At 51.4% G+C, this 27,971-nt stretch overlaps 1 protein-coding gene and 1 long non-coding RNA gene across 2 annotated transcripts in view; one reads left to right on the top strand and one right to left on the bottom strand.

Moving 5' to 3' along the window:
- COG6 (component of oligomeric golgi complex 6) overlaps positions 1 to 3,110 on the top strand; it is a 70,271-nt gene extending 67,161 nt beyond the window's left edge. The window contains exon 18 of the mRNA XM_076054206.1: positions 154 to 3,110. Within this exon, the coding sequence (XP_075910321.1) occupies positions 154 to 307 (154 nt within the window). The 3' untranslated portion in view covers positions 308 to 3,110. The remainder of the gene's footprint in view (positions 1 to 153) is intronic.
- Positions 1 to 27,971, bottom strand: part of LOC142906452 (uncharacterized) — a 397,072-nt gene that overhangs the window by 317,961 nt on the left and 51,140 nt on the right. The window lies entirely within an intron of this gene.

Here is a 27,971-nt window from a genome sequence, read left to right as displayed (position 1 = left end):
GCAGCCGGCGCGGCGCATGAAACACATCGGCCGCCGGGGAGGCCAAGGCGGCCGGGGAGGCCAAGGCGCACGCCACCCCCGGCCCTCCGTGGGCGCTGCTCCTCGCTCACGGCCCGCGTGAGCTACACGGGGGACCTTTGTCTGTGCGCGCAGGGAGGTGGTCTGCGCGCGAGCCGCGGCGCTCGTGAGCACGGCCTACGCCGAGGTGTACGACGCGGTCCATCGCCTCGACAGCCGCTACGGGGACGCCGTCACCGCGGCCGGCATGCAGCCCACGCCGCAGCAGGTGCGGGCGCTCCTCCTGTGAGCCGGAGAGGCGCCGACACCGGCGCCCAGCGCCGCGGGCGGACTCCACCGCCGCCGCCGCGGTGCGAAATCCACCACCAACGCTGCTACCGGCGGAGTTTGCCGAGAGCGGTGGTGGTGGTGGTGGTGGATTTTGTCGGCCGTGGTCACCACCAACGTGATTCACCACCACCGTGGGCTGACACCACCACCACCACCACCGGCAGACTCCACCACCGGTGGATTCCACCACCAACACCACCGGTGGACTCCACCACCAACACCACCGGTGGACTCCACCACCAACACCACCGGTGGACTCCACCACCAACACCACCGGTGGACTCCACCACCAACACCACCGGTGGACTCCACCACCAACACCACCGGTGGACTCCACCACCAACACCACCGGTGGACTCCACCACCAACACCACCGGTGGACTCCACCGCTACCGGCAGATTCTTCCACCACCAACGGCTTCCTCCGGACGACTCTGCCACCGTTGGTGGACCGCGCAGCGATCAGCCGACTTCCATCATCAGGATCTTCCTGCAAAGGCAGGCGGCTCCCAATGGTTGACTCTCACCTGATTCTCACACCACGCGGGAGTCCCCACCACCACCAACGAAACGATTCCACAGCCGCCGTTCGCCACTAAGCGACGGTGACGTCACCACGGCGCCTGTGCCGGGCCAGGTGGCACTCTGAGGCCATCGCACGGAGTGTCGAAGGCTCGCCGGCAGGAGGTCACCGGACAGACCCAGGTCGTGCCATGGGTTGGTTTGATCACCACCAGCACCACCATGGTGCTAACCATTGCTCCGCAACTCCACCCCACTGTTGTACAATATTCATGTTTGTATTCTTATGATGATTCACACAGAGAGACCCATAGACTCGCGCAGAGACCCATAGACTCACACAGAGACCCATAGACTCACACAGAGACCCATAGACTCACACAGAGACCCATAGACTTACACAGAGACCCATAGACTCACACAGAGACCCATAGACTTACACAGAGACCCATAGACTCGCGCAGAGAGCCATAGACTCACACAGAGACCCATAGACTCACACAGACCTATAGACTTACACAGAGACCCATAGACTCGCGCAGAGAGCCATAGACTCACACAGAGACCCATAGACTCACACAGAGACCTATAGACTCGCGCAGAGACCCATAGACTCACACAGAGACCCATAGACTTACACAGAGACCCATAGACTCGCACAGAGACCCATAGACTCAAACAGAGACCCATAGACTCACAGAGACCCATGGACTCGCACAGAGACACATAGACTCACACAGAGACCCGTAGACTCACAAAGAGACCCAAAGACTCACACAGAGACCCATAGACTCACACAGAGACCCATAGACTCACACAGAGACCCATAGACTTACACAGAGACCCATAGACTCGCACAGAGACCCATAGACTCAAACAGAGACCCATAGACTCACAGAGACCCATGGACTCGCACAGAGACCCATAGACTCAAACAGAGACCCATAGACTCACAGAGACCCATGGACTCGCACAGAGACACATGTACTCACACAGAGACCCATAGACTCGCACAGAGACCTATAGGCTCACACAGAGACCTATAGACTCACACAGACCCATAGATTCGCACAGAGACACATAGACTCACACAGAGACCCATAGACTCACACAGAGACCCACAGACTCACACAGAGACCCATAGACTCACACAGAGACCCATAGATTTTCGCAGAGACCCATAGACTCACACAGAGACCCATAGACTCACACAGAGACCCATAGACTCACACAGAGACCCATAGACTCAAACAGAGACCCATAGACTCGCACAGAGACCCACAGACTCACGCAGAGACCCATAGACTCACACAGAGACCCATAGACTCTCACAGAGACCCATAGACTCGCACAGAGACCCACAGACTCACACAGAGACCCACAGACTCACACAGAGACCCACAGACTCACGCAGAGACCCATAGATTCGCGCAGAGACCCACAGACTCACACAGAGACCCATAGACTTACACAGAGACCCATAGACACTCACACAGACCCATAGACTCGCACAGAGGCACATAGACTCGCACAGAGACCCATAGACTCGCACAGAGACCCATAGACTCACACAGAGACCCATAGACTTGCACAGAGACCCATAGACTCACACAGAGACCCATAGACTCACACAGAGACCCATAGACTCGCACAGAGACCCATAGACTCACACTGAGACCCATAGACTTACACAGAGACCCATAGACTCACATAGAGACCCATAGACTCACACAGAGACCCATAGACTCTCACAGAGACCCATAGACTCGCACAGAGACCCATAGACTTACACAGAGACCCATAGACTCTCACACAGACCCATAGACTCACACAGAGGCACATAGACTCGCACAGAGACCCATAGACTCACACAGAGACCCATAGACTCACACAGAGACCCATAGACTTACACAGAGACCCATAGACTCACACAGAGACCCATAGACTCACACAGAGACCCATAGACTTACACAGAGACCCATAGACTTACACAGAGACGGGGTGCTGATCACGCAAACGTCTCTGGTGTCGCGAGTTAATAGTCTCAGGCTGGTCACCAGGGCACCACGGCGGCTAGGAGATGTTAACTACCTCGCCTGGTGTGCAGGAGGTCGTTGGTTCGATGTTTGACCCCGATGCCTGCTGCTGCGTATTTGGAGTTTGTGTGTTCTTCCCGTGGTCACGTGGATTTTTCTCCGGGTCCTCCGGTTTCTGTCTCCTATAAATGTCGACCTGATGAAGCCACTTCGTTGCACTCTCATTTGTGATAGCCTGGGTCAAATTCTGAACCAAGGAGCTTCACAGCTCAGCGGGGCCTTACCTGGTGAAATAAAACATTGTTTTTAGCGTTAGTTTAGTTTGGATCGCACGAAATAATATCACGTCCCACGTGGAATCTTCGCTCCCACCGGCCAGATTTCATCCCCAGCGTTCTGGGCTCCGTTACCGCCTGCGCTGACGAGCGTTACTCTCCGCGGCAGGGTGGAGAGTGACGCTCGACCGTGCGTGGCCCAGAGGTCATCGGCACAGATCTCACAGGCTGCTTCGTCACGCTCCGTTCGGTGTGGCAATCATAATCGTCCACCGTCATCATCATCATCATCATCACTCAATAATAAAGGTCTTTGGGTTAGATCGCGTTTATTTATAAATGTGTCGTAACCCTCCACCACCCGACACGGCCAATCAGCAAAAAAAAGTGTCACGTTGACAAAAAGACAAAATAGTTCACTACTTTAGCCCACCGGTGTGTTGAAGAGTGAATCCACATTTACGTCGTACTCAAACTGTAAATGTGGATTCACTCTTCAACACACCGGTGGGCTAAAGTAGTGAACTATTTTGTCTTTTTGTCAACGTGACACTTTTTTTGCTGATTGGCCGTGTCGGGTGGTGGAGGGTTACGACACATTTATAAATAAACGCGATCTAACCCAAAAACCTTTATTATGAATAATATTGGTCGCGAAAGCCTACGCGTTAAACTGATCATCATCACTGTCGTCGCCATCATCACCAACGTCGTCATCGCCGTCGTCATCACCATAATCCACCATCACCACGACCATCATCGTCGTCATTGCCATCGTCGTCATCACCGTCATCACCACCACCATCATCCATCATCAGCCGTGGTCAATCCACTGCTGGGTGAAGGCCTCCCAAACTCACCGTCCCCTTCCTTAAACCTCCATCCGGTCCTCTCTCTCTCTTCTCTCTCAGCCTCACCTCCACTCCCTTCCTCTTCCCTCTCCTCGCCCCTCCACTCCGTCACCTCCCTCCCCTAGGGGGCATTCCATGACCCCCTCCCCTGCCGTGTGTGCTCATTCCTCGGCCCTACTGGACATCGGTGGGAAAGAGCTTTATAGCTCATCGGTTTCCTCCAGTATAAATAAATATCCTGATTCCGACCCTATTTTGTTACCGATTTTTAGCGATGTTATAGAAGCGCGCCTTAAGCTGCAGCAGAATGCGCGCCCCCGAAATATAAGATGAGATCCTGTGATGTAACAAAGACTCCCCGCGTAGCCTTTAACAGACTGTTGGGGCAAGTGCTGTTAGCGAGTAGCGAGCACCTATGAAGACCGGCACGGCACACGAGGGGGTGGGTGGCCAGCACCACGCCCGGCCGCCTTTGTCTCCCCCAGTGGCGATGTTTACTACGCACCGCACCAGGCACTCATTTGAGGCCGAGTCGACCTAGGAGAGGCGTCACCGGTGTTGGTGGCCGTGGGCGGGAATCGAACTCGGGTGGCCGGGTTCGTAGCGCTAACCGCTGTGCCAGCACTTGCCGACAGGAGGACTCCACGTGGTCATTCCCCGTCATCGTCCGTCGGACTCTCTCTGTCACACAACAACAACAACCGCCATTCGCCACTAAGTGGCGGTGACGTCACCACGACGCTTGTGCCAGGCTATGTGCACCTTGAGGCCACGTGAAGTGTCGAACGCCCACACACACACATGCACATGCAGGGTGAGAGACGCACGTGGGGTGGTTCGTGCTGGCGCGTCTGGTGGTCTATCAGTGCTGGTGTCGCGTCAGAGTGTGTGTGTGTGTACGACTGTCAGTATTGGTGTACATGTGTGTGTGTGTGAGGGTGTGTGTGACTGTCAGTATTGGTGTACGTGTGTGTGTGAGGGTGTGTGTGTGTGACTGTCAGTATTGGTGTACGTGTGAGGGTGTGTGTGTGTGAGGGTGTGTGTGTGTGTGACTGTCAGTATTGGTGTACGTGTGTGTGTGTGAGGGTGTGTGTGTGTGAGGGGGTGTGTGTGTGTGACTGTCAGTATTGGTGTACGTGTGTGTGTATGAGGGGGGGGAGCGATAGTGTAGTGGTTAGCGCGCTGCGCTATGAACCTGGCGACCCGGGTTCGATTCCCGCTCACGGCCAACACCAGTGACGATTATCTGAACCGGTCCCGGGCCTCCCCTAGGTCGACTCAGCCTCAAATGAGTACCTGGTGCGGTGTGTAAACATTGCCACTAGGGAGACAAAGGCGGTCGGGCGTGGTCCTGGCCACCCACTCCCTCGTGTACCGTTCCGGCCTTCATAGGTGCTCGCTAACAGCACTTGCCCCTACAGTCTGTTAATGCTATGTGGGGGATCTTTGTGTGTGTGCTACTGTCAGTGTACGTGTGTGTGTATGAGGTTGTGTGTGTGACTTTCCCGGGAAAGGTCCTGGCAAGGATTATTCAACATCGCCTCGCCAGCGGGCCCGGGTAAAACTACGTGGCCGGGAGTCAGAGCCATTCCCTGTACACCTTGGGGTGCGACAGGGATGTCCTCTGGCTCCCACATTATTTAACATCTATTTTGACCACGTAGTTCGTGAAGCCTTCAATAGCTGTACCGGGGGAATCTCCATATGGTACAGATATAATGGGAGGCTGATCGATGCCTGGGTGTGGTGAAGGGATGGCTCCCTATTGCTCAACCACGTTATGTATGCGGATGATTTGGTAATAGCTGCTCATTCAGAGGAGGAGTTGGAGACGCTGGTGCTGAGACTGGAGCGTGCCACTAAGAGATGGGGCCTTACCATCAGCCCCACCAAAACTAAGAACCTGCCTGGGTATTTTGTACCATCGGACACTCCACCCCCACAACTCCCAAACGGTGATGGGGCAGTTGTGGAGAGAGTGGAGAGTTTCCCATACCTGGGCAGTGTGCTTATGACTGGCTCCAGTTTAACAGCAGAGGTGTCACTCCGAATCAGTCAAGCGGCAATATCTTTTCATCGGTTGCGTAACGCTGTGTGGAAGCTACCTGGTCTGTCGCTCCGCACTAAGCTTCAGGTCTTCTCGACCATGGTCATTCCCTCCCTTCTCTACGCTTGCGAAACGTGGACCCCCCTAATGGAACATCTTCGCCGGTTGGAAACATTTAGGCTAGCCTGCCTATGATCCATCCTGGGTTTAACCAGACTGGATTGTGTGAGGAGCTCACAAATCTTTTAAAGATCTGGGCAAGGTCCCATCGGTGAGCTCCTCCAGCAGGCAAGGCTGCGTTGGCTGGGTCATGTCGCCCACATGCCCAGCCACCGCATGCCGAAACAGCTTTTGTTCGGCCGGATCGAGGGGGCTAAACGGGCGCGGCACGGGCTAGAGAAGAGATGGAGTGATGTGGTACAGGATGACGTGGAGCTGAGTGGACTTGCCGATGACTGGTACCAGCGGTGTCAAGATCGGCCTCTGTGGAGGAGGCTCGTGAAGGACGCTACTGGGCAGTTGGAGGCAGTCGACCTCCAACAATAACGGAGGGTGGAGGAGCGACGCTCACAACGAGCGGAGCACCGGGTGGCTAAAGCACAGCAAGTTCGCACAGTAGGGGGCACAGGTGGTGCATCAGCCAGTCATCTCAGTCATCTCAGTCGATCCGTGGCACCTGGGTCTGTCCCGTGACCTCCTGCCAGCGGGCGTTCGACACTTCACGTGGCCTCAACTTGCACATAGCCTGGCACAAGCGTCGTGGTGACGTCACCGCCACTTGGTGGCGAATGGCGGTTGTTTTTGTTGTGTGTGACTGTCAGTATTGATGTACGTGTGTGTGTGTGAGGATATGTGTATGTGTGACTGTTAATATTGATGTACGTGTGTGTATGCGTGTGTGGGGAGCGGTGGTGGAGCGCTTAGCGCGCTGCGCTACGAACCCGGCCACCCGAGTTCAATTCCCGATCACGGTCAACACCGGTGACGATTATTTGAACCGATGCTGGGCCTCCCCTAGGTCGACTCAGCCTCAAATGCGTTCCTGGTGCGGTGTGTAGTAAACATCGCCGCTGGGGAGACAAAGGCAGCCGGGCGTGGTGCTGGCCACCCACCCCCTCGTGTGCCGTGCCGGCCTTCATAGGTGCTGCGACTCGCTAACAGCACTTGCCCCGACAGTCTGTTAAAGGCTATACGGGGGGTCTTTGTCTTTTGACTGTCAGTAATGTGTGTGGATATGTAAGTGTGTATGACTGCTAGTATTGATGTCTGTGTGTGTGTGTGTGTGAGGATGTGTGTCTGTGAATGTCACTATTGATGTGTGTTTGTCAGGATATGTAGATGTGAATGTCACTATTGATGTGTGTGTTCGTGTATGCGAGCGGTGGCGCAGTGGTTAGCGCACTGCGCTACGAACCCGGTGACCTGTGTTCGATTTCCGCCCACGACCGATAGCAGTGGCGAATATTTCAACCGCGCCCGGGCCTCCCCTAGGTCGACTCAGCCTTAAACGAGTACCCGGCGCAGTGTGCTGAACATCACCGCTGGGAAGACAAAGGCGGCCGGGTGTGGTGTTGGCCACATTTTCCTTGTGAGTGGCGTGCTCACGATCTGCTGCAGAAGTGGGAAGGGATATGCAGAGTCTGTATGGAATTGCAACAGGACCTACATCTCGTCTTTATTGACCAAATAAACTGACTACATTACTGAACCTTTGTTTATTTGAATAGGTCATACCCACCACTGAGCTACAGAGCTCTTTTTCAAAAGCGGCCTGGCCACAAATGATAGCTCAGCGAAGTGTTCGCAGGCGAATACTCAAAATCGGGTGATGTTGATTCTAAATGTGGACCGGGAAAACCCGCAGGACCCGGAGAGAAATCCATAGGAACGCGGTGAGTGAGAGAGAGGCACACACAAACTCCAAATATACAGCAGCAGCAGGCGTCAGGGTTTAGATCGAACCCACGACCTCCTGTATACCAGGCGAGGTAGTTAACATCTCCTAGCCACCGTGATGATGATGAGAGAGAGACACGCAAACTCCAAATATACAGCAGCAGCAGGCGTCAGGGTTTAGATCGATCCCACGACCTCCTGTACACCAGGCGAGGTAGTTAACATCTCCTAGCCACCATGATGATGGTGATGAGAGAGATAGAGAGAGACACGCAAACTCCAAATACACAGCAGGCATCAGGGTTTCGATCGTACCCACGACCTCCTGTATACTAGGCGAGGTAGTTAACATCTCATTGCCACCGTGGCGTTCCTCGTCATCATCATCATCGATACCATCAATAGGTCGAGGCTTTGGGTTGCTCTTTGTGCTTTCAATAATTACTTGTTCATATGCTGTGGTTCTTTCGGTAAAGTCACGTTGAAAAATAACAATAATAGATCACGACGTTTCGATCGCCACACAAGTGGTCGTCCCATCTAATATGTTTTGTCTACCCACCGTGACTTTACCGAAAGAACCAAAGAGTATGGATCCCTGCAGTCACGAAAGCTTCAAATCAAGATCAAAAAGATCACTTAGTTTATACTCTTTGGTTCTATTCGGTAAAGTCACGTAGGTAAAAAAAAACAACAGAAATCACGACGTTTCGGCCACAACACAAGCGGCCTTCATCAGGTGAAGGGACCAAACCGTCCAGAGGACAGCGTTGGAGTGAAGAAAGTCAAGCGCAGGTCGCCTCCTTTAAGCTGTGAGGGGGTTAACAGAAAAAAAAGGAGGTGACCTGCGCTTGACTTTCTTCACTCCAACGCTGTCCTCTGGACAGTTTTGGTCCCTTCACCTGATGAAGGCCGCTTGTGTTGTGGCCGAAACGTCGTGATTTTATTTTTTTTGTTTACCTACGTGCCTTTACCGAATGGAACCAAAGAGTGTGGACCCCCTGCAGTCACGAAAGCTTCAAATCTAGAATTGCCTAGTTTAGTTCGGCGTCTGTAATTCGGGACTTTCGTGATAGCGGGAAGGCCCCCCGGGGGTGAAGCTGCGTGGTCGGGAGAGAGCCCTTTCCTGTCCGCTTTGGGACGCGACTGCGATCCCCTCTGATCCACGTGTCGGGCCACATCATTGGAAAACGCCTTCAAATGGATGTGCCGGTGCGTTTTCTTTTTTTCCCCACCTGGTTCAGATAAAAATGGGAATGCTGGTGCCAGAGTGCGGTCAAGGGGATGGCTCCCGAATTGGCCCAGGCATGTTGTCGTGCATGCTGATGACCTGGTAATTGCTGCCCACTCTTGAGAAGGAGCTAAGAACTTCTGCCCGGGTTGCTCTGTGTCATCAAACACTCCACCCCGCCCCCGCCCCCCTCAATTGCGATGGGGCAAGCGTAGAGAGAGTGGAGGAGTTGCCAGTACCTGGGCAGCATGCTCATGACCAGCTCTGGCTTAACAGCTCATGGTCTACATGTCCAAACTGAGTCAAGATGCCGTTATCTCTTTCGTCGGTTACGTAAGGCTGCGCGTGGAAGCTGTCTGCCTCTCCGCACGAAGCTCCCCCCGGGGTCTTCTCGACCACAGTCATGCCCTCCCTTGTCTCGGCTTGCAAAACGTGGACCCCGCCCCTTTAAAGGAACATCGTCGCAAGCTGAAGCCGTTCAGGCTGGCACTGCCCACCTACGATCCACGCTCGGGGTTTAACCAGACCGGATTGTGTGAGGAGCTCACAGGTCCTTGAAAGAGCTGGACACAGTCCCATCGGTGAACTCCTCCTGCGGGTGAGGCTGCGTTGGCTGGGCCACGTAGCCTGGAGCCATGCCCAGCCACCGCATGCCCGGTCACCGCATGCCCGGTCACCGCATGCCCAGTCACCGCATGCCCGGTCACCGTATGCCCGGCCACCGTATGCCCAGCCACGCAATGCCCAGCCACCGTATGCCCCAAGCAGCTTCTGTTCGAGTGCATAGAGGACAATTGGGCTGGGCACACGCTGGAGAAGAGATGGAGTGATGGGGGACAGGAGGGTGTAGAGCTGAGTGGACTTTCCGATGACCGGTACCAGCGGTGTCAATATTTGGCCTCTGTGGAGGAGGAGGAGGTTCGTGAAGGACGCTGCTACTGGACAGTTAGAGGCAGTCACCATCCAGCAATAGTGGAGGAGCGACGCTCACAACAACGAGCGGAACGCCGGGCGGCTAAAACGCAGCAAAGTTTGGCACAGGTGGTGCATCTGCCGGTCATCTCAGTCAACCCATGGCACCGGCCTGGGGCTGTCCCGTGACCTTCCAGCAGCGAGGGCCCTTCGACGCTTCACGTGGCCTCAATGTGCACCTAGCCTGGCACAGGCGCCGTGGTGACGTCACCGCCACTTAGTGGCCAATAGGCGGCTGTTGCATGTAAGTGCTCGGCGAGCATTTGAACCGGTCCCGGGCCTCCCCTAGGTCGACTCAACCCTTACATGAGTACCTGGTGCGGTGCGTCATCAACATCACAGTATTGGGGAAACAAAGGCGGCCGGGCGTCGTGTTGGTCTTCCTGCCTCCGACCGGTATGCCTTGGTGGCTATCATCAGTGCTCGCTATGGGCACTTGCCCCAACAGTCTGTTAAGGCTATACGGGGGATCTTTGCCTTTGTTGGGGAGGTCTCCCCCGCAAGACCTACCCCAATTTTCTCCGCCCCTCTCCACCGCCCCCCCCCCAAAAAAAACCCCTCCCCCACTGCCCCCCAAAACCCTCCTGCCCAAAACCCACCCCCCTCCCCCACCCGCTCCCTGCCCCCCCAAAACTCTCCCCCCCTAAAACCCGCCCCCTCCCCCACCCAAAACCCTCCCCCCTAAAACCCACCCCCTCCCCCACCCAAAACCGGCCCCTTCCCCCACACGCCCCCCCCCCCAAGCCCCCCTCCCCCTAAAAACCCGCGCCCTCCCCCCGACCCCCTCTTCCCCGCCCCCCTCCCCGCTAGTGAGTCGTTCTAGACAGCTGCTCGCTATCGTCCACTCATTTACTTCCTCTCTCTCTCTCCTCCTCTTCCCTCTCTCCTCTTCTCTCTCTCCTCTTCTCTCTCTCTCCTCTTCTCTCTCTCCTCTCTCTTCTCTCTCCAACACGGAGTTAGGGGGCTGAAACACACACACAGAAAACACACAGAGAAAAACACACACACACAGAAAACACACACAGAAAACACACACACAGAAAACACACACACACAGAAAACACACACAGGAAACACACAGAAAACACACACACAGAAAACACACACACACACAGAGAAAACACACACACACAGAGAGAAAACACACACACACAGAGAAAACACACACACAGAAAACACACACACACACAGAAAGAAACACACACAGAGAAAACACACAGAAAACACACACAGAGAAAACACACACAGAGAGAAAACACACACAGAAAACACACACAGAGAAAACACACACAGAAAACACACACACAGAGAAAACACACACAGAGAGAAAACACACACAGAAAACACACACACACAGAGAAAACACACACACAGAGAAAACACACACACAGAGAAAACACACACACAGAAAACACACACACACACAGAAAACACACACAGGAAACACACACACAGAAAACACACACAGAAAACACACACACAGAAAACACACACAGAAAACACACACACACAGAGAAAACACACACACAGAGAAAACACACAGAGAAAACACACACACAGAGAAAACACACACAGAGAAAACACACAAAACACACACACACAGAAAACACGGAGAAAAAAAGGCGGAACTGGCTCGCACTTCGCGTGTAATTATAAAAGAAATAAAACTAAATATATAAATAAACTATCGCGCCCGTTTCCCAACGTTTCCGCTCGAGGTGGTGGTGGTGGCCAGCGGTTCTCACGGCCGGGCTGCGGCGTGGATACCGTGCAGGATGATGAGGACGAAACCGGAGGATTTCTCCACGGTTCTGGCTGCCCGCCTGTGGATGCTCGTTGTGCGAAACGTCGCACTCGGATTGTAAATGTTGTCGTGGATTTACTCTCCAACACACGACCGGTGTGGCTGTACTAGTGCACTACACTATACACTACACTATACACTGGTGCTGTACTAGTGTAGTGTTGTATAATGACGAATAGCCTTCTTATGAGGCACGCTGTTTATCGTCCTTCTCCTCTGACACGGTCCCTAACACACAAAGGGGTGTAGGGTCCCCTCACCCGATATCCCTAAGAAGGTACAGGCCTCCGGACTTAGCGGGACCTACACACAGGTCTCTTGATACCCTAATAAGGTACAGGCCTCCGGACTTAGCGGGACCTACACACAGGTCTCCTGATACCCTAAGGAGGTACAGACTCCTATCATGGTGGGACTTACTCACACGTCTACTGCTATCCTAGAGTCCTCCGGCTGGGACCTAGGGGAGGCTATCTGACCCACCGCTGGCCCGGTGGGTCTTGACCACTGGGCACGCCGAGCCTTTGCCCTCAGAAGGGCTGTAAGGCCGGGTCCAGGGTCCTACCTAGTCTTCAGCCCGGGCTTCGGTCTTCGTGTAGGGAGAGAACTCCCCGCGCTCTGAGCGGTCACCCTTCTTATACCCGTTTGTGGCCAGGTGTAACCAATCCCACATTCCCACGTGGCACTGTCTGATTGGTTCTTACCAAACTGTGGCCGTGATCCACTTCACCTCGTCTGACCCCAACCGTTATTCACACAGAGAGGTAACGTTGCACTGCCCCTTTGATACCTGGTGGCAATGCAGGTTACCGAACAGTGAGCAGTTAGCACCCACACACTAGCAACGAATTGGCACGTTCTGTTTACGTGACAAACCTTACTAATTAGGGGTGTCGGGTGGTTGGCGGGTTTAACGACACATTCATATACTTACGCGACCTCACCTAAAAAAAAAAAACCTCTACCAAGGCTAATAAAGTCCACTCGTACATAATACAGGCCCGTTTCTTCCACCTGCGGGACGTATTCCAGCTTCGGGTAAAAAAATAAAATTAGCAGGAAATATTTAAGGGCCTGAATCGGAGGATTCCTCCACGGATGTGGCTCTCCGCCTGATGATGCCCGTTGTGGTTACTACGCGAGACGTCGATTGTCAATGCTTCAGGGGGTTTAGCCTCCGGCACGGAACCGGTTGGCGCTGAACTCGCGACGAATCCGGCGCGTTCCGTTAAGGTGGCAAACCTCACTGGTCGCTGCGTGTCTTGGCGGCTGCGGCGGGTTTAACCACCCAGTTGTGACATCTAAGGAGCCGTCCATAAATGACGTCACGGGATTTTAGACGATTTTTGACCCCCCCTTCCCCCCTCTTCGTCACACGGCGTCACAAAAAGTGAAACCCCCCCCCCCCGCTCAAAGGTGACGTCACAAAGGTCTGCCCCCCCCACAAAAAAAATATAAAACATGCTTCAAATCGCTTTAAACTATTGTCATTGTAGTTGCGTATTTAGTGTGGCGCTGCACTCTCATGTCGTAGGAGAAAACATTTATTAAAACAAGTCTATTTAATTAATAAGTAGAACGCGTTGTCTATATTTATTTAAAGTTGCGCGTTTTGATGTAACGTCACATCTCTCAACCCCCCCCCCCCTCGTCACACATCGTCACAAATGTCTGACCCCACCCCCCCCCAGGTGCGTGACGTCATTTATGGACAGCCCCTAACCCAAGAACCTCTATTATGGATATTGGTCACGAAAGCCTCCTGCGTGTTAAACTAAGAACACATATATATCGGTGTGACGGTCAGGCAACAAACATGGGTCTCTCATCATCATCACGGTGGCTAGGAGATGTTGACTACCTCGCCTGGTGTACAGGAGGTCGTGGATTCCACCCCGACCCTGACGATGCCTGCTGCTGTATATTTGGAGTTTGCGTGTCTCTCTCTATCTCTCTCATCGTCATCATCATCACGGTGGCTAGGAGATGTTGACTACCTCGCCTGGTATACAGGAGGTCGTGGGTTCCACCCCGACCCTGACGCCTGCTGTATATTTGGAGTTTGCGTGTCTCTGTCTCATCAACATCACGGTGGCTATGAGATGTTGACTACCTCGCCTGGTATACAGGAGGTCGTGGGTTCCACCCCGACCCTGACGCCTGCCGTATATTTGGAGTTTGCGTGTTTCTCTCTATCTCTCTCATCGTCATCATCATCATGGTGGCTAGGAGATGTTGACTACCTCGCCTGGTATGCAGGAGGTCGTGGGTTCGAACCCAACTCTGACGCCTGCTGCTGCTGTATATGTGGAGTTTGCGTGTCTCTCTCTATCTCTCTCATCGTCATCATCATCACGGTGGCTAGGAGATGTTGACTACCTCGCCCGGTATACAGGAGGTCGTGAGTTAGATCCCGACCCTGACGCCTGCTGCTGTATATTTTGAGTCTGCGTGTCTCTCTCTCATCATCATCACGGTGGCTCGGAGATGTTAACTACCTCGCCTGATATACAGGGGGTCGTGGGTTCCACCCCGACCCTGACGATGCCTGGTGCTGTATATTTGGAGTTTGCGTGTCTCTCTCTCATCATCATCACGGTGGCTATGAGATGTTAACTACCTCGCCTGGTATACAGGAGGTCGTGGGTTCCACCCCGACCCTGACGATGCCTGGTGCTGTATATTTGGAGTTTGCGTGTCTCTCTCTCATCATCATCACGGTGGCTATGAGATGTTAACTACCTCGCCTGGTATACAGGAGGTCGTGGGTTCCACCCCGACCCTGACGATGCCTGCTGCTGTATATTTGGAGTTTGCGTGTCTCTCTCTCATCATCATCGCGGTGGCTATGAGATGTTGACTACGTCGCCTGGTATACAGGAGGTCGTGGGTTCGATCCCCACCTTGACGATGCCTGTTGTATATTTGGAGTTTGCGTGTCTCTTTCTCTCTCTGATCATCATCACGGTGGCTAGGAGATGTTAACTACCTCGCCTGGTATACAGGAGGTCGTGGGGTCGATCCCCACCTTGACGATGCCTGTTGTATATTTGGAGTTTGTGGTATCTCTTTCTCTCCCTGATCATCATCAAGGTGGCTGGGAGATGTTAACTACCTCGCCGGGTATACAGGAGGTTCGTGGGTTCGATCCCCCACCCTGACGATGCCTGCTGAGTTTGCGTGTCTCTCTCTCTCATCATCTTCATCACGGTGGCTAGGAGATGTTAACTACCTCGCCGGGTATACAGGAGGTTCGTGGGTTCGATCCCCCACCCTGACGATGCCAGCTGAGTTTGCGCGTCTCTCTCTCATCATCTTCATCACGGTGGCTAGGAGATGTTGACTACCTCGCCTGGTATACAGGAGGTTCGTGGGTTCGATCCCCCACCCTGACGATGCCTGCTGAGTTTGCGTGTCTCTCTCTCTCTCCCCGTGGTCGTGTGGATCTTTTTTCTCCCGGTGCTCCGGTTTTTGCCTCCACGTTTAGAATCAACGTCACCGCGTTCAGAGTGTTCGTCTGCTTTACATTTCCACGCGAAAAGTCACTTCTAGATTTGAAGTTTTCGTGACTGCAAGGATCCACATACCCTTTGGTTATTTCGGCAAAGTCACGTGGTAGGTGAAAAAAATAAATGAATGAAATATCCTCGCCGCGGTTGTCACACCTGATGACGATTGCTCGTGTTGCAATCGAAACGTCGTGATTTATTTATTTCTATTTCTTTTGTCACCTACGTGCCTTTACCGAAATAACCATAGAGTATGAAAGGTCACTTCATTGACCTATCGTTTGTGGCCCAGGTCGCTTCTGAAAACGAGATATTTACAGCTCAGTGGGCCTTACCTGGTGAAATGAATCAATAAAATAGCTTCTTCAATAGTTTTTTTTCATAGTATATTTGGAGCCTGTGTGTCTATCTCCGTGGTGGTCGCGGTTTTTACCCTCCACATTGAGAATCGCCATCACCACGCGTTTAAAGTATACGGATACCGTTATAAATTTCCACAGGCCGACGATGACGACGATGATGAGACCACTTCGCTGGGCAATCATTCGTGATGAGCTACGTAGCTCAGAGTGGCCTCACACCGAGTGAAATATAAAATAATAGTTTCCTTTAAAAAAAAGTTTAATCCCAAAATTTACAGCAGGCGTTAGGCTCGGGATCGAACCCACGACCTCCTGCATACCGGGCGAGGTAGTTGACATCTCCTAGCCACCGTGATGATGATCAGAGAGAGAAAGAGACACGCAAACTCCAAATATACAGCAGGATTCTAAGAGGTAGCCCTGTGGTGTCCACTTTCGCGGGAAGTCATCTCAACCACCACCACCACACTATGTTCCACCACCACACTGTCCAATCACCACCACAGTATTCAACCACCACTACCACCACCACCACCACCACACTGTTCAACCACTACACTGTCCAACCACCACACTGCAGGTCACAATAACTCACCCACCCACTCGCACACTCACTCAAATAGTGAGTCACACACACACAGTTACTCACAAAAACTCCCACACACACACACTCTCACAAGGCACACACACATACACTCGTCCGGTCACTCACCCAGTCACATACTCACCCACCTACTTACCCACCCACTAACCCACCCACTCACCCACCCACTCATCCACCCACCCACCCACTCACCCACTCACTCACTCATCCACTCACCCACCCACTCACTCACCCACCCACTTACTCACCCACTCACCCACTCGCTCACTCACCCACGTACTCACCCACTCACTCACCCACTTACCCACCTACTCACCCACCCACTCATCCACCTACCCACTCACTCACTCACCCACTCACTCACTCATCCACTCACCCACCCACTCATTCACCCACCCACTCACGCACCCACTTACTCACCCACCCACTCACTCACTCACCTACTCACCCACTCACCCACCCACTCACCCATTCACTCACTCACTCACCCACCCACTCACTCACCCACCCACTCACACACCCACTTACTCACCCACTCACCCACCTACTCACCCACCCACTCACCTACCCACTCACCCACCCACTCACCTACTCCCCCACTCACCCACCTACTCACCCACCCACCTACTCACCCACTCACTCACCCACCTACTCACCCATTCACCCTCTCACCCACCCACTCACCCACTCTCTCACTCACCCACCTACTCACCCATTCACTCACTCACTCACTTACTCACTCACTCACTCACCCACTTACTCACCCACTCACCCACCTACTCACCCACCCACTCACCTATCCACTCACTCACCCACCCACTCACCCACTCACTCACTCACCCACCCACTCACCCACTCTCTCACTCACCCACCTACTCACCCATTCACTCACCGACTCACTCACTCACCCACATACTCACCCATTCACTCACCCACTCACTCACTCACCCACCCACTCACTCACCACACTGCGGATCGCCTCACTTCTCTCTCTCTCCTCCCTGCCTCTTCCCTCCTTCCATCACCTCCATCGTAATCGTCGTCTCCCCGCCGCTTCCCCCGCAAGCTGTGAGAGTAAAACTATTATGAGGCAAAGGCGCAGCCCCTGCACTTTCCCGCTCACGACACCGCTGGCCTCCGATAGAGGGAGCTCTGGTCAGCGGGACACATCCCCGTTGGTGGCGTTGGGGGCAGCACCACACCAAGCGACTGCAGATGAGAAATTATTTTTTAAAATAAAATAAAAAATACTTTTCTATAAATTATTTTGTTGTTTGTTTTAATATACATAATTATTCTTTCTCATTTCGTATTTGTATGGCGCATTCATTCTCATTTCGTATTTGTATGGCGCTGTTATCCAAGTCTCTTTTAAAGGGGTTATGAGTGCCACAATTGGGGTTAGCTAAAAGCGATAGGGTGAATGTGGATGAGGTAATAGGGAGTTTATCACGCACCCATTCGCGACCAACATCATCCATGCCACAGGTTTGTTTGGGTTTCTGTTAACGTGACAAACCCTTTTTGGGTTTCTGTTAACGTGACAACCCTTACTGGTTGGCTGTGTCGATTTGGTGGCGGGTTTGACGACACATCATTTATATATTTACGCGATCTAACACAAAATCTAAGTAACATTTAAAGAAACGTTTTTTTTTTAAACCACGCTTTAATTAAATGTACCGCACTAGTATTTGAAGAACTCCACCACGACTCTGGGGAGTTGCCCCGAAGCTTGGCCACAACGTAAGGGGCCCGTGGTGATTTACAGGCAACGTCAGTTGAGCGTGGACAATTAGAGCCAAGCCGAAACGCAACGTCTAAAAAATTATGTTTTAAAATATGTGTTTTTTTATTTTTTACGATATAATACAGTATTGTCATCAGTATGACATAAGTATACCGAGTTTGCAGTCGATACCACATTGGCAAGTGGGTTCAAATTGAGTTACAAGATTTGAGGATACAACAACAGAGTGAGTTAATAGAAAGCGTGAAATAATAAAAACACCTGTCTTGTGGGTATAGGGAGGGCGGTTAGTGGGTACCGGAGTAACGGAGGGTGCCTTGGGAGGGAGGGAGGGAAGGAGGGAGGGAAGGATGGAGGGAAGGAGGGAGAGATGGAAGGAGGGAGGGAAGGAGGGAAGGATGGAGGGATGGATGGAGGGAGGGAGGGAGGGAAGGAGGGAGGGAAGGATGGAGGGAAGGAGGGAGGGATGGAAGGAGGGAGGGAAGGATGGAGGGAAGGATGGAGGGAGGGAGGGAGGGAAGGATGGAGGGATGGATGGAGGGAGGGAGGGAGGGAAGGAAGGATGGAGGGAAGGAGGGAGGGAGGAAGGATGGTTGGAAGGAGGGAAGAAGGGAGGGAAGGATTGAGGGAAAGATGGAAGAAGGGAGGGAAGGAGGGATGGAAGGATTGAGGGAAGGAGGGGAAAATGCCCCCCATCGGCGTTGGGATTGACGAGGCCCCTCTCGGTCCCCCTCCACCGGAGCTCTCAGTCGTGCCACTGCATCGCCAATGCCGACAAACGAAGGCGGATCACGACCTGTGCCAGCTGGAAGACCTGCCGGAGGTGGCCTTCGCAAATGTAAAGAGGAAGGTGCTCTACTCCTACATGGTCCGGTTCCACCAACAGGACACCCTGAGGAGCCACAAGAACCACGCCTGGAGGAGAGCCCTGCCCTGCGTCTCTCCGGAGAGGCCTCGCCGGAGGCAACTCCACTCCAGCCCGACGTACGACCGCATCGGCGACCTCGGCTGGAGCATCGCCCACGGCACCGTCACCACCGACGCCTCCCCGGCGCGCTTCACCGACACGTCCCCAGAGTGCCGGTCCCGCGGTAAAGTGGAGACGGTGCCGCACCAATACGTGGAGTGCAAGAGCCTGGACTCGCTGTTCAAGGTCCTGAGAAACATCCTCCTAAGGTTCAGCCTCCACTTCTCCCCGACGGTCCTCATCTTCGGATACCCAAAGGGCGACGGACCCCAACATCTTCAGGGGCCGGTCAACGTGCTCTTCGGCTACGCCAAGCTCGCCGTACACAGGGCGAGGAAGGTGGCCCTGGAGGGGCAACGTCCGGCCAGCAGCCTGGGCATCTTCCGCGCTCTGGTCGGAGCCAGAGAGTGTGGGCCGGAGTTCCGCCATGCACGGCTGACCCACGCCGTGCCGGCCTTCAAGGAGCAGTGGGCGCTGGAGGAGGCCGTGTGCTCAGTGGCAGATGACGGTAGAGAGCTCTGCGTGCAGATCTGAGCTGCCCGTCGGAGGCCGTAGGACTGTGGGAAGGGCTGGGTGCAGATGCAGCACTTGTCGTAGTTAAAAAGGAAAAAAGCGAGAGAGAGTGAGCGAGAGAGAGCGAGAGCGAGAGAGAGAGCAACATGGAGTAGGAAGAGAGGGGGTAGAGAGAGAGGGGGGGGTTAGAGAGGGGGGTAGAGAGAGAGAGAGGGAAGGGGTAAGGAGAGCAGAGCGAGAAATTTTTTTATTTCAAGCTTTCGTGACTGCAGTAATTCATATCCTTAGTTCTTTCGGTAAAGTCACGTTGAAGGGAAACAAGACAACCGTTTGTGTTATCGTCTTCAGGTGTGTTGGTTTGCAAACCAACACACCTGAAGACGACCGTTTGTGTTATGGTCGAAACGTCGTGAGAATTTGTATTGTTTTATATATATTTTATTATTTTGTTGTTTCCCTGCAACGCTCCAGGAGGAGACAGCAGCGATGGTGCCGAGGGCACCATCGGGTTTAGCAAGGGACACCGCAGGTGGTGCCCCTCGGCAATCTTTTGACATGTTGCAAGTGTCGGGTCAGCTAACGTTCGGATTGTCCTCGAGGCCTTTGTTGGCAGGCTGTGGGAGGTACTGCCTGGCGTGGGACTCGGGGAGAGCAATGGGGAGGGCGTTTTTTAATGCCTCGTTGTTGTTGTTGTTGCTTTGTTGTTGTTGGTTTGTTGTTGTTGGTTTGTTGTTGTTGTTTGTTTGTTGTTTTATTGTTTTGTTGTGTTGTTGTTTTGTTGTTGCTTTGTTGTTTTGTTGTTGTTGTTTTGTTGTTGTTTTGTTGTTGTTGTTTTGTTGTTAGTTTGTTGTTGTTGGTTTGTTTTTGGTTTGTTGTTTGATTGTCGTTGTTGTTCTGTTGTTGTTTTGTTGTTAGTTTGTTGTTGTTGATTTTTGTTGTTTTGTTGTTTCGTTGTTGTTTTGTTGTTGTTTATTTGTTTGTTGTTGTTGTTTTGTTGTTGGTTTGTTGTTGTTTCGTTGTTGTTGTTTTGTTGTTGGTTTGTTGTTGTTTTGTTGTTTTGTTGTTTGTTGTTGTTGGTTTGTTGTTGTTTTGTTGTTGTTGGTTTTTGGTTTGTTGTTGGTTTGTTGTTTTGTTGTTTTGTTGTTGTTGTTTTGTTGTTGTTTTGTTGTTGTTGTTTTGTTGTTATTGTTTTGTTGTTGTTGGTTTTTGTTGTTTTGTTGTTGTTTCGTTGTTGTTTTGTTGTTGTTTTGTTGTTGTTTTGTTGTTATTGTTTTGTTGTTGTTGTTGTTGGTTTTTGTTGTTGTTTTGTTGTTAGTTTGTTGTTGGTTTTTGTTGTTTCGTTGTTGTTGGTTTGTTGTTTTGTTGTTGTTGGTTTGTTGTTTTGTTGTTGTTGGTTTGTTGTTTTGTTGTTGTTTTTTGTTGTTTTGTTGTTGTTGGTTTGTTGTTGTTTTGTTGTTGTTTTGTTGTTTGTTTGTCGTTGTTGTTTTGTTGTTTTGTTGTTGGTTTGTTGTTTTTTGTTGTTGGTTTGTTGTTTGTTGTTGTTGTTTTGTTGTTGTTTTTTGTTTCGTTGTTGTTGTTTTGTTGTTGTTTTGTTGTTGGTTTGTTGTTTGTTGTTGTTTTGTTGTTGTTTTTTGTTTCGTTGTTGTTTTGTTGTTGTTTTGTTGTTGGTTTGTTGTTGTTTTGTGTTTGTTTTGTTGTTGTTTTGTTGTTAAATGCCTAGCGTTGGTAGATAACACAGTTATAGGGGGCCGTCCATAAATGACGTCCCGCACCTGGGGGGGGGTCAGACATTTGTGACGATGTGTGACGAGGGTGGGTGGGGTTTGAGAAATGTGACGTCACGTCAAAACGCGCAACTTTAAATAAATATAGACAACACGTTCTACTTAATTAAATAGACTTTTTAATAAATGTTTTCTCCTACAACATCAGAGTCCAGCGCCACATTAAACACGCACTACAATGACAATAGTTTAAAGCGATTTGAAGCACGTGTTTTATTTTCAAAATGTAAATATGTTTTTGGGGGAGGTGGGGGGGGGGAGCTTTGTGACGTCATATTTGAGGGGGGGGGGGGTGGGTCTGACTTTTTGTGACGCCGCGTGACGAGGAAGAGTGGGTGGTGGTGGGGTGGTCAAAAATCGTCCAAAATCACGTGACGTCATTTATGGACACCCCCCCCCCCCCACCACAATGGACAACTGCCCCCCCCCCCTCCGAGTTGAGCAAATAGGTGCGGTGGCGAGTACTTTGGGGAACTCGTGAAACTTCCTCCCGTTGGTGTTCGGACAGCTGCCGGACCGGGAGACTTCGATCGATATCGGTTCATAGTTTCATAGTTTTCTTAAAGGTTCTTTCGGTAAAGTCACCACCACGTGGAATGAGAATAAGATAATGAATTGGTAAAATAAAGTAACACTGAAAATTCTCACGACGTTTCGGCCACAACACAAGCGGCCTTCATCAGGTGAAGGGACGAGACTGTCTGGTAGGACAGCGCTGGAGTGAAAAAGCCAAGCTCAGACCGCGACCTTTAAGCTGTGTGAGAAGAAACAGAGCGCCTTGACAAAGGAATTAGCATAGAATTTAGCATTGAAATGGCTGAGTGATTAGTTTGTGACTGGTCACAGAAATGGCTATGTTAAAGTTAAAGCATACACATTCACAGAGGCACCCCTTGACAAAGGAATTAGCATAGAACTTTACATTGAAATAGCTGAGTGATTAGCTTGTGACTGGTCACAGAAATAGCTATGTTAAAGTCAAAGCATATACATTCACAGAGGCACCTAGTACAAATCAAACAGGAGAATTTAGCATTGAAATAGCTGAGTGATTAGCTTGTGACTGGTCACAGAAATGGCTATGTTAAAGTCAAAGCCTACACAATTCTATGCTAATTCCTTTGTCAAGGGGTGCCTCTGTGGATGTGTATGCTTTAACTTTAACATAGCCATTTCTGTGACCAGTCACAAGCTAATCACTCAGCTGTTTCAATGCTAAATTCTATGCTAATTCCTTTGTCAAGACGCTTTGTTTCTTCTCACACAGCTTAAAGGTCGTGATCTGAGCTTGGCTTTGTTCGCTCCAGCGCTGTCCTCCAGACAGTCTCGTCTCTTCACCTGATGAAGGCCGCTTGTGTTGTGGCCGAAACGTCGTGAGAATTTTTATTGTGTTATTTTATCAATTCATTATCTTATTCTCATTCTACGTGGTGGTTACTTTACCGAAAGAACCAAAGAAGATGAATCCTTGCAGTCACGAAAGCTTTAAATCGAAAAGTTTCATAGTTTTCCATGTATTTGGGTGTGCATACATATATATAAAGCCCTGTGAGCCATTCGGCTCTTGAATCGGATGCAACCGGTTGCACACCCAACCACACCACGACACCGCCTCTCTGGATTGCAAGTAGAATGAGCGGCTTTGCTGCTGCTGCTGCTGCTGCGGTGTTTCTCAAATTGACAAGGGCCTTTTTTAACGCTTAACGTTAATTTACCCTCTGCGAAAAAAACCGGGTAACCGTTTTTTTTTTGTTCCTGCGGTTACCGGTTAAGCCGAACAAATTTGTGTTACTTTCGTTTAACAACCTTGGGTAGTTCTTGCAAACCATTTTTTCTTCTCTCTCTCTCTCAAAATGTAATTACGGTAACTCTCACCCGTAAAATATTCAAAAAAAGTGCCGCTTGTTGCTGGCCGTTTGGCGGCGACAACGTCCAACAACTTACGATCATAAAAGTAACAAAAAAATGTGCAAACGTGGTGGGGGGGGGGGGGGGGGGGTGGTGGAGGAAAAAAAACACATTTTTTAAAAATATATATATAAATGGTGACTTCTAGAAATACGCGCAGCCTCCACCACCAAAAGTTTTGCTCCTGAATCAGCGACACGGGGTGGGGAGGCGGAGCGGACTGTCGCTCAGTGGCGTTGAGCGGGGTGCTGGTTGGGGACTCCACGGATGTCACGATTTCTCTCGGCGTGGCCGCAAGGCCGCTTATCTGGGTTCCTGGCCCAGCGGCTCAGCTTCCTGAGAGCTCTCTCTCCCTCCCCCTCCCCATGGTGGTGGCGGTGGTGGTGGCAACCGCGGTCTGGCCATGTGACTCAAGCAGATACAGAACAGCCCGAAGTCACCACCACCACCAAAGACAAAGATACCCACCCACAGTGTAGCCTTCAACAGAATGTCGGGGCAAGTGTTGTTAGCGAGCAGCAGCAGCAGCAGCAGCACCCACGGAGGACACCTCTGTCTCACCCAGTCGCAATGTATTGACACACCGCGCGCTCATTTGAGGCTGAGTCGACCTAGGGGTGAGGTGGCCCAGGTAACCGGTTCGGGAATCGAACTCGGCTCGCCGGGGTTCGTAGGTTTCGGAGCGCTGCACTACCCACCTCGCCCCTTTCCGACATTGCAGTTGGAACATTTTTACGACGCTATAAACTCGGCTATGAACTAAACTTTTATTTTATTTTTAATCAGGTAAGGCCCACTGAGCTACGTAGCTCTCTTGTTTCAGAAGTTACCCTGGCTGTAGCAATTGATAGCTCAACGATTTGGCTGATTTACATCATCATCGTCGTCATCGTTGTCGTCACGTGAACATCTCGAGCAGCAGCAGCCAAACACTTTAAACGCGTGGTGATGTTGATTGTAAATGTGGAGGGAAAATCCGGAGGACCCGGAGAAAAATCCACGCGACCACGGTGGCGAGAGAGAGAGAGACGCAAACTCCAAATATACAGCAGCAGCAGCAGGCGTCGTCAGGATCAGGATTGAATCCACGACCTCCTGTACACCAGGCGAGGTAGTTAACATCTCATAGCCACCGTGATGATGATGAGAGAGAGAGACACGCAAACTCCAAATATACAGCAGCAGCAGGCGTCGTCAGGATCAGGATTGAATCCACGACCTCCTGCACACCAGGCGAGGTAGTTAACATCTCATAGCCACCGTGGTGATGATGAGAGAGAGACACGCATACTCCAAATATACAGCAGCAGGCGTCGTCAGGATCAGGATTGAATCCACGACCTCCTGCGCACCAGGCGAGGTAGTTAACATCTCATAGCCACCGTGATGATGATGATGAGAGAGAGAGAGACACGCAAACTCCAAATATACAGCAGCAGCAGGCGTCGTCAGGATCAGGATTGAATCCACGACCTCCTGCACACCAGGCGAGGTAGTTAACATCTCATAGCCACCGTGGTGATGATGAGAGAGAGACACGCAAACTCCAAATATACAGCAGGCGTCAGGGTCAGGATCGAACCCACGGCCTCCTGTATACCAATCCAATGGTTAATTTGTGTTGCGTGTTATAACGTAATTTAACCCCCCAAATTCCTGTATTATGGATGATATTGGTCGCGTAAGCCTACGTTTTAAACTATTACATAACTTCTGCTTTCATCACATTATTTAACGATGCTGCCTTGGAAGTGACGCCAAACCCTTCCTGCCTCTGCTGTGCAGAAGGACCATTGCCTGAAACGTCGACTGTGGTATATTAATATTTCTCAATATGAGGCCACACACACGCACAATGTTGACGGATTTTGTTAAGTATGCGTGTGCATCGCCATCAACGCAGCAGCATCACCAGACAATCGATTTATTATCGAGTTGTGTGTCAAACCAAGACCCACATCTAACACAGAGAGAGCCCTTGCTATTGACTATCTGGCAGTTCACCAGCAATGCCTCCAGCAAGACTAAGTCTGCTGATGACACACTGAAAGTCAAAACCTGCCCATGGCTACAATCATCTGCCAGTTCACCAGCAATGCCTCTCGCAAGACGAACGCTGCTGATGAGACACTGAAAGTCAAAACCTGCCCATGGCTACAATCATCTGGCAGTTCACCAGCAATGCCTCGAGCAAGACTAAGTCTGCTGATGACACACTGAAAGTCAAAACCTGCCCCTGGCTACAATCATCTGGAAGTTCGCCAGTAATGCCTCGAGCAAGACTAAGTCTGCTGATGAGACACTGAAAGTCAAAACCTGCCCCTGGCAACAATCATCTGGCAGTTCGCCAGTAATGCCTCGAGCAAGACTAAGTCTGCTGATGAGACACTGAAAGTCAAAACCTGCCCCTGGCTACAATCATCTGGCAGTTCACCATCAATGCCTCGAGCAAGACAAACGCTGCTGATGAGACACTGAAAGTCAAAACCTGCCCATGGCTACAATCATCTGGCAGTTCACCAGCAATGCCTCGAGCAAGACTAAGTCTGCTGATGAGACACTGAAAGTCAAAACCTGCCCATGGCTACAATCATCTGGCAGTTCACCAGCAATGCCTCGAGCAAGACGAACGCTGCTGATGAGACACTGAAAGTCAAAACCTGCCCATGGCTACAATTATCTGGCAGTTCACCAGCAATGCCTCGAGCAAGACTAAGTCTGCTGATGAGACACTGAAAGTCAAAACCTGCCCCTGGCTACAATCATCTGGCAGGTCACTATCAATGCCTCGAGCAAGACTAAGTCTGCTGATGAGACACTGAAAGTCAAAACCTGCCCATGGCTACAATCATCTGGCAGGTCACCATCAATGCCTCGAGCAAGACGAACGCTGCTGATGAGACACTGAAAGTCAAAACCTGCCCATGGATACACTCACCTGCCAGTTCACCATCAATGCCTCGAGCAAGACTAAGTCTGCTGATGAGACACTGAAAGTCAAAACCTGCCCATGGATACACTCACCTGCCAGTTCACCATCAATGCCTCGAGCAAGACGAACGCTGCTGATGAGACACTGAAATTCAAAACCTGCCCATGGATACACTCACCTGCCAGTTCACCATCAATGCCTCGAGCAAGACAAACGCTGCTGATGAGACACTGAAAGTCAAAACCTGCCCATGGATACACTCACCTGCCAGTTCACCAGCAATGCCTCGAGCAAGACTAAGTCTGCTGATGACACACTGAAAGTCAAAACCTGCCCCTGGCTACAATCATCTGGCAGTTCACCATCAATGCCTCGAGCAAGACGAACGCTGCTGATGAGACACTGAAAGTCAAAACCTGCCCATGGCTACAATCATCTGGCAGTTCACCAGCAATGCCTCGAGCAAGACGAACGCTGCTGATGAGACACTGAAAGTCAAAACCTGCCCATGGCTACAATCATCTGCCAGTTCACCAGCAATGCCTCGAGCAAGACGAACGCTGCTGATGAGACACTGAAAGTCAAAACCTGCCCATGGCTACAATCATCTGCCAGTTCACCAGCAATGCCTCGAGCAAGACGAACGCTGCTGATGAGACACTGAAAGTCAAAACCTGCCCATGGCTACAATCATCTGCCAGTTCACCATCAATGCCTCGAGCAAGACTAAGTCTGCTGATGAGACACTGAAAGTCAAAACCTGCCCATGGCTACAATCATCTGCCAGTTCACCATCAATGCCTCGAGCAAGACTAAGTCTGCTGATGAGACACTGAAAGTCAAAACCTGCCCATGGCTACAATCATCTGGCAGTTCACCAGCAATGCCTCGAGCAAGACTAAGTCTGCTGATGAGACACTGAAAGTCAAAACCTGCCCATGGCTACAATCATCTGGCAGTTCACCAGCAATGCCTCGAGCAAGACTAAGTCTGCTGATGAGACACTGAAAGTCAAAACCTGCCCATGGCTACAATCATCTGGCAGTTCACCAGCAATGCCTCGAGCAAGACGAACGCTGCTGATGAGACACTGAAAGTCAAAACCTGCCCATGGCTACAATCATCTGCCAGTTCACCAGCAATGCCTCGAGCAAGACGAACGCTGATGAGACACTGAAAGTCAAAACCTGCCCATGGATACACTCACCTGCCAGTTCACCAGCAATGCCTCGAGCAAGACGAACGCTGCTGATGAGACACTGAAAGTCAAAACCTGCCCATGGCTACAATCATCTGCCAGTTCACCATCAATGCCTCGAGCAAGACTAAGTCTGCTGATGAGACACTGAAAGTCAAAACCTGCCCATGGCTACAATCATCTGCCAGTTCACCATCAATGCCTCGAGCAAGACTAAGTCTGCTGATGAGACACTGAAAGTCAAAACCTGCCCATGGCTACAATCATCTGGAAGTTCACCAGCAATGCCTCGAGCAAGACTAAGTCTGCTGATGAGACACTGAAAGTCAAAACCTGCCCCTGGCTTCAATCATCTGCCAGTTCACCAGCAATGCCTCGAGCAAGACTAAGTCTGCTGATGAGACACTGAAAGTCAAAACCTGCCCATGGCTACAATCACCTGCCAGTTCACCAGCAATGCCT

Source organism: Petromyzon marinus, chromosome 64 (genome assembly GCF_048934315.1).
Source record: "Petromyzon marinus isolate PM22_M1 ecotype Great Lakes invasive population chromosome 64, UKy_Petmar_22M1.pri1.0, whole genome shotgun sequence".
Classification (NCBI taxonomy): domain Eukaryota; kingdom Metazoa; phylum Chordata; class Hyperoartia; order Petromyzontiformes; family Petromyzontidae; genus Petromyzon; species Petromyzon marinus.
This window is presented reverse-complemented; position numbering and strand designations above follow the sequence as displayed.